The 12877-nt window shown below is 38.1% G+C and overlaps 1 protein-coding gene across 8 annotated transcripts in view; it reads left to right on the top strand.

Annotated features, from left to right (window-relative positions):
- NCKAP5 (NCK associated protein 5) overlaps positions 1-12877 on the top strand; it is a 558169-nt gene that overhangs the window by 338433 nt on the left and 206859 nt on the right. For 6 of the 8 annotated variants that reach the window (XM_053405165.1, XM_053405156.1, XM_053405178.1 and 3 more), the window contains one exon: positions 12759-12849. In XM_053405165.1, coding sequence (XP_053261140.1) covers positions 12759-12849 — 91 coding nt within the window. Of the gene's footprint in view, positions 1-9905; positions 10084-10882; positions 10922-12758; positions 12850-12877 lie in introns of those variants that run through there. The other 2 variants (XM_053405186.1, XM_053405196.1) reach the window with 2 other exon arrangements.

The raw sequence follows: 12877 nt of genomic DNA, 5'->3' as shown, positions 1-12877 counted from the left end.
ATACCTTGTCGGATGCTGCTGCTTTTAGAGGGATATCTGTTCTCCTTCCTTTCCTCCTAAAAGTGTGTTAAGGCTGTTGCTGGGAACAGTAATTATAGATGTAAGCAAGTGTACAGATTGAGTGATGGCTGTGATAGTGAAAAAAATTGAGCAAGCAAGGTAGATAACATTTGAACTTAAGTGGGTATCATCTTCTTAAAATTAGATTCCAGTATTTATTTTACTCCTTGCACAAGCTAGTGCTAGACCAATAGCAGCCCACTTTGAAGCCATTTACAAAAGCCTACTGTAGATCTGTTAAAACTGTGTGAAAAGAACACACAGAGAAGCTGAACAATGTGCACACCACCGTCTGTTACAACCCAGCTTTCCTGCATTGAACAGGTGCTTCAGCTCTTTGTGCTCGATGCAGGAAGGTCTGGGGTGGAATAAGCAAGAATGTGGGTGATGGTGGCTGCCCCCACCCTTTACCTTTGCCATTTCCACTTTTGGAATAATTCCTGAATAGGGCTTGAGTTTCAGTGTGCTGGATCACTGAATATTAAAACTCTTAATAAGCAATGCAAGTTCACATTTACTAGATTATCTTATAGGTGAATCAGTTATGATTAATAAAATAGTGCCTGCCACTTGAGAGAAGAGGCTTACTGATGATTTTCTGGAGCCTTGTGGTAGTGATTATGCAAACCAAGGGTTCGTAATTTAAAAATAAAATTAAAAATAACGGGAGCAAACAGCCTTTCCTGCCAGCAAAATGGTGCAAATTATTTGTAAGCAAAAAATAAATTCACCTTCAGGTAAGCATTTTAGAGACCCCTGCTATGTGTGCAGTATTAAAAACATATGGCTTTTTAAAAAATAAAATAAAATCCTGTTTTCCTTCAGTCACATCATATCACAACTTAACAGGATAATGTTCAAATAGTACATTATTTAGACACTTTGGAGTACATTTTCAAAGGTTAGCATGGGGTTTTAGCCACAGGATTCCCATTAAGCTCAATGGGAGCTTTATAGCTAAAAACCCACACAGTGGCTTGAAAATGTACCTCTGACTGTGTTGAAGATAGATGTGGAGTACAAGTGGCGGAGGCAGGGGTAAATAAGGGGTGGTGTGACTCTTACTATAGGACTACCATTATGTCTCACCCCTCCTTCATCCTGGCTTTCCTTACAAGTCATCCTCTGTGGCTTCTCTGCCCTTTATTCCCACCTTTTATTAGGGAGGAAATGTACTGAAATAAAATGCTTTGGTGCATGAGCAGCGACTGCCTTCTTTCATTTTGTCCTGTTACGTTTCTAGAGCCCTGTCCTATGATGCTATATTCTCTTTGTCTTCTTAAAAATGCCCTCTCCTTTCAACTCTTATCTTCTCCAGTCCACACATATTCTCATTCCTGCCTCCTTAAAATTCTTACATTTGTTTTATTGTTTGAAGTTTATGTCTCTCTTACTCTGTGGCAGCCATTTTCAAATTGTGTTTACAGGAATCCTAGGGTTCCTCAGAAGTTTATCAGAGGTTTATCGGTTATTATATAAGCAATGAGAAATGAGCTTTCCTGAAATGTGAATGGCTTTTCAGCATTACCAAACTTCGCCTGCATTGTGCAGTGTTTTGATAGCGTTCCAGCCTTCACTCTCTTTCCTACTATACACACGCTTGTAGAACTTTTGTTCTTCCTATACAGACAGTACACACATTTAACTTGCACAATTTCAGGGTGGAGATGCTCTCATTAGATCTTGCTCACAGTTTCAAGTGGGCAATGTGGAAATACTCTCATAAGATGTTGTGGGAAGTCATATTGTCTCGTGAGAGTTCTATAGGTGTGTGCATAGAGAGATGTCATTTCAGCAGAAAACTGAAAATTAAGATAGCATCTATTTTAAGAGCAGTTGTAGATTGCACTGTGTTAAGTAAAATACATTTGTTGTACACTTCAACTCATTTGTGGCAGCTAAAAGTCACTTAGTCTCAGAGCAAGAAAGTTCTAACACCAACAAAAGCCCAAACAGAACCACAGTTGACACATGCAGAGATAGAAAAGGCCTGTTCTCCCTAGAAGCAGGAAAGAACTTCCAGGGTGGGAATCTGGGAGAAGAAATGGAAGCTCCCAGGTGAGAGCTGGGAAGGTCCATTTCCTTTTGGGTGAAATATGGGTTAAGATCTATCTCTGATAAAGGTCTCTGTATTTTACTCTTCTCTCTCTCTCTCTCTCTCTCTCTCTCTCTCTCTCTCTCTCCTCCTATTTTCTTTGTTTTCTCTCGCTCTTTCTTGCTTCTTTCTTCTCTATTTTTATTTAGATTAGTTTGCTTTTTATTGTGTTCTATGCTGAAAACTTTCAGTAAAAATTCAGATTAAAAAAGAAAAGAAAAGAAGACCATCTACAAATGTGGCCTAAATATAATGGTTCCCAAACTTTTTTTTACTTATAGACAACTAGAAAATTGCTGACAGTCTTGGTGGACCACTTAATGATTTTTCTCTGTGTTATAGCAATTGTAATTCCATAGAGTTCAAACTGTAATAAATTAAACACAAAACAAGGAGTAAAAGAAACAATAAAAAACAATTAAAAATCAATATGAATATCCAATGCAATGAACCATCACCAATCACAAATCCACAGACACACCTGAATGAACCACAGCTTAGGAACCCCTGCTGTGCAACATCTGGAAAAGAATGCATAAAAATTCCAAGTATGTTTAAATGAGGAAAAAAGAATATCAAGGTAACACTATATACACTGGTGGAAATATGAAAATCCACATGATTTCTTCATTGGCACACATGGTTTTTCAACTTTGAAAAGATGAGCTCTCTGGGAAATTCTCGTAAATGATCACAGAATAGTTCATTTTAAAATGGAAATGAAGGCACAGGTTAATGCAATTCTTTTTTTCTTTTTTCTTTTACAAACTTACTGGAATTTGAATAGCACCATTATATAAGATAAGTTACATACTCTGGGAAAAGATCACACTTGTTTGGTAATTGTAATCTGAATTGGAGGTATAATGGCAAGGCATCTCAGCTGGAATTCCAGTAGTGCATTTCAGTGTGCAAGCTGCAGAGGGTATACAAGCTGTGACTAATTTAAATTTAATACAGAAGACCTAATATAATAGAAACTGATCTGGAGGATCAATGGGATGCTTATAAAATTACAAAGTTGTGCTTCAAGGTCTAGTTTGTTTACCAGATGAAAAACTCTAGAAAAATAAAACTACAGGTGCTACCCGTAATAGATGCACCATAGGCCTCATCATCATCAATAATAAAAATTTTATTACCGTATTTTTCGCTCTATAACACGCACCAGACCATAACACGCACGTAGTTTTTAGAGGAGGAAAACAAGAAAAAAAATATTCTAAACGAAATAGTAGATATATGATTTTTGTGGTTCATGCTGTGGCCACAGACATGTGATCTGACAGTGAGTTTGGAGTAGCCCAATGCAGAAATCCTGAGGATCCATGTGGATCCATGCTTTGTAACCACGGAGGAGGGAAGGAAGGGGAACCATGGATCCTCTGCTCACGACTGCAGCAGATCCCCCCGCCACCCGCAGGCATTCGCTCCATAACACGCACAGACATTTCCCCTTACTTTCTAGGAGGAAAAAAGTGAGTTTTATGGTGCAAAAAATACGGTATATTAAGTGGATTTCTTTTCCATTCTTCACCATAAGGATTCAATGCATGTTACAAATGTAAAAGCACTATTAAATCAGTTGAAAACAATTTACAATCCAGAGAATAGGGATATAGAGGAGCATACATATGTATTTGTGTGGGCAGATAGATAGATAGATAGATGATAGATAGATTTCAAATGGAACTGAATCATATGAGAAAAGTGAAGGTGATAGTCAGGTTAAAGGAACTTAGAGATTGAGTCAGTCCTGTAGTTCCTGTGGATAAACCTGACATAATAAGTTGGGACGGTGCTTTTTTTCTAGACAAATAGGTGCCGGTACTATTCATGAAGTTGTTAAAGTAAGTGCCACACTTTTTAACAGCAAAGAAGTTGTGCCAGTACTGCATATCCTTGAGTACCCCCCTGAAAAAAAGCACTGAGTTTGGACCCAAATACAATGAAGAAAGCAGTGGAACATGTCCAATTGACGATTGTATAAATCACTTTTTTATATCTTTTATTGGTGTCATTGGATTGATCCAAAGAGCCACTTGTGTGGACAGAAGGCACATTGATGGAGAAGGTCTCCAATTTCCACCAGTGCCTGTCCACCTGAGCCTCTCATCCCATGTTGCTTTTTGGAATAGGTTTTTTGCTTCAGTGAAAATAACTATTCAAGAAAATCCCACTGCACAACCCTACATGCAATTCTTGGACCTGAGTTGGGCAGAACCAAAATGCAACTCTACTTATATTATCCACTTGTACATCAGTGATTTTCAATAGGAGTGAAAAAGGGAAGTGAAATTTCAGAGAAAGTTATGTAAACAATTATTTTATTTATTATGCGTGCCTAAGACAATGTTTGGGTCTTCATGCCTTTTACATTTCCCCTTCTTCGATTTTGCAGTTAGTCTCCTTGTTTTGTACCTATTGAAATATACGATAATTATTATTTATCTTAGACAAAGTTCCGAGAAGGCTACTGGAAGTGGCAGCAGCCTTTGCTGCTGCTAACTCGAGACGGAATATCAATTACTCAATCAAAATAAAATGATTGTTTAATTGATATTCCATCTTGAGTTGGCAGGAGCAAATACTTCAATCCAAGTATTCTGTTTTCATTAGACTTTGAGCATCATGACATTTTTAAAAATAAAATATTACTCATAGAATCTTAGACTCAAATTATTTATAAGTAGTTGTGCTCAGTCTGTTTTTGTGAATAAATACAAGAAAAACTATTATCATATCCTATACTTTGTTCTCCATGTTTCTGCAATTTGTATACCTCTTGGAATTCTAGAATTAGTCAATATGATAACTTAATTAATTGTGGTTATACTTTCATTGTCTTATTCTCAATTGCTGAGTAACAGAAGAGCTGTTGTATCATTTTAAAGATACAACTGCTGCCTAACAGGACACAGATAATTAAGCCCATAGAGATGGTTGCTCACCAAGCTGTCCAATTTTGTTGTGTGGTTAGATAGTGCAAATGAGGCTCTTCCCTCTCTCTCTCTGTAGCTATTACCTCCCTGTTCTTGATTTACCTTATCAGTTGCCTGGATTTTCAGACCACTAATATAATGGTGACATCAAAATGACAACACTATCCTCATTACCCCAGAAATCTCCTTATTTATCCAGCCCTGCTTCTTCAGCTGCCTGTCTGATACATTCAATATAGATTCTTCATTGCCATCTCAGACTCAACATGAGTCCCTGTCTTTGCCCTCTCTTACGTTCTCAGCACTGTACTCATCTGGGCACATATTCCTTCTGTATTTACACTTGCCTCCATCTCTTCTTTTCCTGCACCTCCTTTCATTGCTTTCCATGTGCAAGGGTTTTGATGGTAAGTTTATTGGTGCTTGGACTTGCTTATCTCTTGGTCATTTGTGAAACACCACACGCGGTTAGTGGTACTGTGTAGATAACGTTTACAATAATAATACAATAATTTTCTCGTTGTGTATCTGCAACAAAACTTAGCTCAAGTGGAGATGTTTCTTCTGTATACATTGTGTTACATAAAACTGTCTTCTGTGAATTATAACAAAAGGAAGATATTGAAGTAGAGTCCCTCATTATTTTCCTATCCTCTTTCAACTTCACCCTTAAGACTTAGCTGTTTCTGGATTTAATTAGAAACATGAAACCTTCTGTCACCTCCCACCCTATTGGTTTTGTCCTCATTTCTACCCTCCCCTCAGGCCTTCACAGTTACAGTTTTTATTCTTTCAGGACTCGTAGGAAATGCTTGCACAATACCAAATAGATATTCACATGTGACCATGGCACATGAGTCTTTTATGCTTTGGATGCACATACTTCACTTGGAAGGTCAGAGAGTTTTGCCACACCTAATTATTAATTGAACAGGTTAGAATGAGGCATATTAAATTAGGAGAGGGTGCTTTTTTTCTTAACTGATCAAGTGTAGTTTTGTAAAGTTCCTTAATTTGAAACTTTATTTTATTCATTTGACACAAAAAATGACAATGTTCGCATGACTCCATACTTTTGAAGTTAACTGTTTATTTGCCAACACTTAAAAACTGGTGCTGTATTCAGTGAAGCATCATTCCCCCCCCCCAAACTGTTCTTCACTCCATTTGCAAGTTTACAAACCATAGTAGTAATTAACTATGGTCAAATTACATTTGTCAGATAAATGAACAAAGTAGAATTAGTGATGGATCATCCTTGCCTCTTTTATTGTGTTTGCTCACATTACTAATTTGCAAAATTCAATAATTCACAATGAACTTCCTGGTAATATGTGTGAATTAAAGATGTTCTTTTATACTACTATTCACAGGGGTGCCATAGAGATTAATTGAGGGCAAATCTGTCATCAGCTACATGTACCACTTCTATTGCCTTTGGTTGTCTGAATGTCTCACTAAAGGAGAATTTATCCTGTATTTTGGAAGTACTTTGAAATTCTTCTATTTAAAAGGAAAGAAATATCAATAGGGGGGGGGGATAGAGAACAGATCCTGAAGCCTGTTTGTCTGTCTGCCATTGACAAAACTTGGCCCAGTTCAGAAAACACTCATTCTTATACCCTCGTCCATATATGACCACAATATAGTTTTGCCACTGATTTGATATTTGAATTGATTTCTGTGACAGCTTTCTATATAGATTTGTTTAACGTGTTTAAGTTTTGAACAGATGGGTAAACATATAAGAATTTTTTTTTCCTTTTTAAAGGCAGTACGTTGTACATGTTCTAAGGACTGTCTTGGCACTTCATGGTCTATGAATAATACCAATTTGTGAGGATGATCCAAGTTCGAATGAGTGCTAATTGCATTCTGTTCTACTTTTCTTCTACCTGATCACTTTATTTAGTTCTTTCTGCACTACTTCCATTACCCTTCATTGTATGTCCTATGGCAGCACTACAACCTGCTTTAATTCTGGTTTTATGTTTATTCTGCTTTGTTACTTGTGGATATTACTAAAATGTTCTTTTGCAGACTTGAATGTACCAGTGCTATTGTAGGAGTTTGGGGGATGCCTATTGAACCAGAATCCTCAGGTTTCAGTAATTACATTTGTGAAATCATACACTGTGGACAAAACCCTAAGAAAGCCTAAATTTTACACCACCTCCAGGGTCTCCAGAGGATGATCTGAAGGAACATCTCCTGCAGTGATGGGACTGTAGCTTAGTGGTAGAGTACATCCTTGGCATCTTTTCTTAGAAGTACCCAGTAACAGGTAATATAAAAGACCTTTATAGCCAGTGTGGTGTAGTGGTTAAGAGCGGTGGACTCGTAATCTGGGGAACCAGTTCCGCGTCTCTCCGCTCCTCCACATGCAGCTGCTGGGTGACCTTGGGCTAGTCACACTTCTCTGAAGTCTCTCAGCTCCACTCACCTCACAGAGTATTTGTTGTGGGGGAGGAAAGGAGGAGAATGTTAGGCGCTTTGAGACTCCTTCAGGTAGTGATAAAGCAGGATATCAAATCCAAACTACTACTACTACTACTACTACTACTACTACTCTTCTTCTTCTTCTTCTTCTTCTTCTTCTTCTTCTTCTTCTTCTTCTTTAACACAGGAGTCCCGCTGCCAGTCAGAGTAGACAATTCTGAGTTAGATGGATGAATAGTCTGATCCAGTTTCTCCCAATAAAATTTGTAAAAAAATTGAATGCTTTACTTTTTGTCCATACCCTATGTGCATGTCTGCCCAAATGAGCACAACATCTTACAGCATTTAAAGTAATATCTTTCTGCATTGCTGAATCAGCATTATAGATAAGCCAACCTCTACAGATGCTTTCAATAAAAATAACTACAACAAAGCCCACATTTAGTTTTCTGTTATAACAACACTTCCTAATAGCTGGATTAGTTTTTCACACTGTCTCTAGAAATTGTTGTTTTGCCATAAGGTGGGATCTGATCTGTACATTCAACAAAGAGCAGTCTAGTTTGAGGCTACAATCGATCTCTGAAAAGACATTAAAGAAAATGAGTTTCTGAGGTGTTGTGGTTGTTTTTGTAATAGTGAGCAAAACTCACAATTTTCTGTTGCCAAAAACTTGTAACATGCAATACTGTTCTGAGAGTTAGTGCCATACACTTATTTAACTTGGTGTTTTACAAATGGGTTCTTGGCTTCAATCTAGAATATTGATTCAAGAGTTTATAATAACCTAAAACAATTACTACCTGCTCTTTATTGCAAATGCAATTTCAAATTAAAACAAGTTTAGATGCATCATGCAATCACTAAAATCAAGACACATAGTTAAAATCAGCCAGTTAAAATAGAGATAAGCACTGGTGTTTATTATTTGTACGTGGATATCTGCATTGAAGGGGGTTAGACTATATCACCCTTGGGACCTTTTCCAACTCTACTGTTCTGTGATTGTATGACCTATGTTTCTGCTATCACTTGAATCAGGGATGAGAAACCTGTGGCCTTCTAGATATTGCTGGACTACATTTGCCATCATCCCTGATGACTAGCTAATTGGGAGTCTGACAATAGATAGAGATCCCAGTTTCTCAATCCTTGACTTCTATTAATGAAAATGTTACACTGCAATAGAAGGCAGTAAAGGAAACTTCATGTCTACATAAAATGTTGTATAGATGTTGGTGGCTCCAACACTGAAATTTGTGGGGGGGGGTGGAGTTTGGGAATCCAAAGGGTGTATAATTATAATCTGTTTTGCTTTTACTTTGTTTTGTTATTTGTATGAGAATTGAGGAAATCGTGGAAGGGAATTTAGGCCGACTTTAGAAAAAGGTTTTAAGAATAAGCACTGATGTATAACTATTGATGTTTATAAGGCAAAATTGGTTTTTTAAAATGAACTAAATATAAAAAGGTTAAAAATTAGGGATAAGAACTTGTTGAACCAACAATTTGAATTGGAATACAAGAGGGGGAGGTGTGGGGAAGTCAGGGAAATATGTTATTGAAAATAAGGATTGTGAATTCTATGTGTTTTTAAACTTTTTTGTTTTTTGATTTTTGATTTTTTTAATGTATTACAATGGAAAATTTTAATAAATATCTTAAAAAAAACAACAACACTGAAATTTGTGGGGCCACCAATGGGTTTGCAGCCAGGCTGTACTTACATGAAGGTATGATTCATGTGAATGCTATGCATACTTACATAATGGCACCAGCACTTTTTGGAGCTAATTCCATACCTCTGTTTGTCGGAACAGCTTCCGTTTGGATTTGCCAGTTCAAATAAATACTGTCTCGCCAGTAGTACTGGTGCCAGGGTATTTTGCACTCTAGGCAAGCCTAACTACTTGTACATGCACCCCCCCCCCCCGAAAAAAAAAGAGGAAATTGGTAACTTCAGTTTTCAAAAGCAAATATCTGGCAGAAAAAATGAAAAACACAAAACTTCAAACTGCTAAAATTATTGTAAATTGCAAGAATAAGTAATAGAACCTTCATTGTACTTCAAAAATAATAAATTTCTTCATAAAAAAGCAAAATATCAGAACTTTATAACAAAAACTAATCTGTATAAAGCTGTGCCCATCAAAGGTCATTACTGTGCCCCTCAGTCTGTACCCTTGGCGGCTGCTTCCTTGTCCTCATGATAGCATTAGCCATGTCAGTGTGACAGAAAGCTCAGCTGGGCCAGAATTTGTTGGCGCAGTGCAGTGGAATTCCACCAGGGGGCTGGGCTGGGGCTTCTCTCTGATTGGCTGTGGATACAGCTAGCCAAAGGCAGGTGGAGACAGCACTTTTGGAGGGAAAAAGGAAAGGCATCTGGAGGGTTTGGTTCTGGTCAGGAGCATAGCTCCTGAGCTATGTGTGTAAAACCCACTCTTGAGGAAACCATGTAGAGATTCAAAGACAGTGATTGGTGTCTTTTAAGAGTATTCAGACAAGAGAAAAGTAGGAAGCTGAACTGGAGACAGGAAAAGTGGAAGTGTGAGGAAACACTCTTACTTGGGCCTCATTTCAGTCAGAAGGGGAGTGAGTTTCTGGAAAAAGCAGAATCCCCAACCAGTTAGGAGGGGTGTGGTAATCCCCTGGATCCTGTTATATTATTAGAGGAGCCTCAGGATTGTGATTTATAGAAGGATTGGAAACTAACAGAAATCACCACCTTGTTTAAGAACCAAAGTATTAAGATGTGACACCAATAAGTTTAAGGAACTGAAGTGAAAAGAAGCTGTGCAGTTTATCATCTTGTTTCAAAGCCTATAATGTCCACTGAATTTAATATAAATAAGTTTACTGAAATAATTTTATCTTCTGACACATCCTTAGTTTTACAAAAATAAACCCTTTCACTGTTTAACTCCCGTAAGTTTCCAAGAGTCAAAGTTTTCTTCATAAAAAACAAAACACAGTAGTTAAGAGGGGCTTTGCCTCAGTCAGCTACAAGCTTGATAAGGTTAAGGTGCTACCATGTTTGAACTGACTCTTGTTTTAATGTGCCTTTTAAGCCTCTACAATAGTATTACTGTGCTATTGGAAAATCAGCATATAATTACGTTTTAATACAAGTTTGTGAAGTCACATGCAGAAGTATGCTCCATGGTATTTTATTTTATTTTATTTTATGGAGGGTATATTAGGGAAGAAAAAGATTTGGAATGAGAAAGGGCTCTGAATAAAGTCAAGATATAAAACACAAATGATTCCAATCTGCTGCTGAGAAACTGTTCTCCTGTCTGAACTGAAGATGATACTTGGTTTATTTTTGTTCACATTTGGTCAACAGATGGTGTAACTGTACTAGCTGCATTCGGGCGGATGAAAAGTATGCATATCGTAAATAATGATTATACTAAAAATAACAATTTCCACTGGACATCTGATTAGAATGAATTTCTTGCAATGGGGAGCAGGATAAATGTCAATTTAATGTAAAGCACTAAACAAATTCAAATGTTATCAAAAGTAACTATATTTAATTCTAACTGGTATGATAGATGAGGCCTAAATTCCCAAAGAATATTGCATGCTGGAAATAAGCAGTGGAAGGCCATTACTTTAGTGTGCTACTTATGAGCAGCAGAACTCTTCTGTCTCTAGAATGGAAAGGGTGATTGGTCTTACCTGAAGTGTAGATTTGATAGGTTCTGAGGACACGAATGGACCCTGGTCTGACCCAGCAATGTGATTCCAAGGTTTTTGTCACTTGAAAAAACCCTTCAAATTCTATTTCAAAGGAGATTGTGACTAAACATTAGGAAAAACTTTCTGAAAGTAAGAGATGTTTGACAGTGGAAGATGGTGGACACTCCTTTAGTGGAGGTTTTTTTAACAGATGTTGGACTCCCATCTGCCAGGGCTTATTTGGCTGTGATTCCTGCATTGCAGGGAGTTGGACCAGATGAGCCTTGGGTTCCCTCTCAACTTTTTGATTCTGTTCTCTGTATTGGCAGCCAGAGTACAAGTAGAGTACTGAACAGAGCATCGGGTTTCAACCAGGAACCCTCAATTCAGAGCCTTGTTCAGCTCGCCAGTGCTTATTTGTGTTTATGGAGTCAAAGTGAAAAAAACTTTGTTGTCCTAATGATAGATGGCACTGGCCCTGTATGATAGGGATACTCAGGAGTATTGAGCATTTAGGAGCATCGTTTTATGCTTTGCCACAAAAATGCCCCTGAAACTACCAGAATCTTTTATAAATAATAATTTTGCATTAGTGGGTGGGGTGGAGGCATTTACCTAACCTCCTGGTGGGTGAGTTGCTGCTCAGTGGGTGGAAGAGGGGACAGGTGAGGCAGTGGGGAGGGCGGCATGTTGCATGTACACCAGCAGGATAGCCAGAGTGCAGCTGCATTTGCCTTGCCCCTGCCCCCCCGGTAGATAATAGTGATTCTTCACTAGGAGGTCAAGTGAGCACCTCTGTCCCACTACACCCTTCATAGAACATCTACTATAATTATGGCTTTCTATTTTTTAATATGTTTCTCAACTTGAGCGAGGTGATTGGTTGTACAAAAGAACTACAGTGGTACCTCGGGTTAAGTACTTAATTCGTTCCGGAGATCCATTCTTAACCTGAAACTGTTCTTAACTTGAAGCACTACTTTAGCTAATGGGGCCTGCCGCCCTGCTGGAGCACGATTTCTGTTCTCATCCTGAAGCAAAGTTCTTAACCTGAGGTCCTATTTCTGGGTTAGCGGAGTCTGTAACCTGAAGTGTATGTAACCTGAAGCTTATGTAACCCGAGGTACCACTGTACATCCCACGGCTCATAACTTCAGGTGGAATCCGTCTGGTGTCCTTGCACTCATGATTGAGCTTTTGAAGAAGGGAGGGTGGTTACTTTTTGACACTATTCCCTTCCCTCTGAGTAGCCCCATGCTGCTTCCCACCAGGTTCTTGAAGATCTCCCAATGGTCTGGAGCTGCTTTCCATTAGTGGGCACCACTGTTGGATAGGGGGTGAAGCATATTGATGATAAAAATAAAGAAAAATGCTGTATTTGTTTCATATTTTGCATGATATGTGCCTGCATATGTACATTCACAGACATGAAACAATATGTTCTTCCTTTGACTGAAAAACAGTACTTTAAATGATCCCTCTACAATGAGATTATTTATTACAAATTCTATCCCTTCTCCCCCACCCCTTGTCCATAGAATGGAAGAAACGGTGAGAAATCTACTGCAACGTCAAGGATCACCAGAGGCAAACAGCGAAAAACCTGTTACTGTAATAAAAGCTTATCAGGTAATACTGATATCAGTAAGCTCAATTG

Source organism: Podarcis raffonei, chromosome 1 (genome assembly GCF_027172205.1).
Source record: "Podarcis raffonei isolate rPodRaf1 chromosome 1, rPodRaf1.pri, whole genome shotgun sequence".
In the NCBI taxonomy this organism is placed as follows: domain Eukaryota; kingdom Metazoa; phylum Chordata; class Lepidosauria; order Squamata; family Lacertidae; genus Podarcis; species Podarcis raffonei.
Note: the sequence above shows the minus strand (reverse complement) of the source record. Positions and strands in the feature narration are given on the sequence as shown.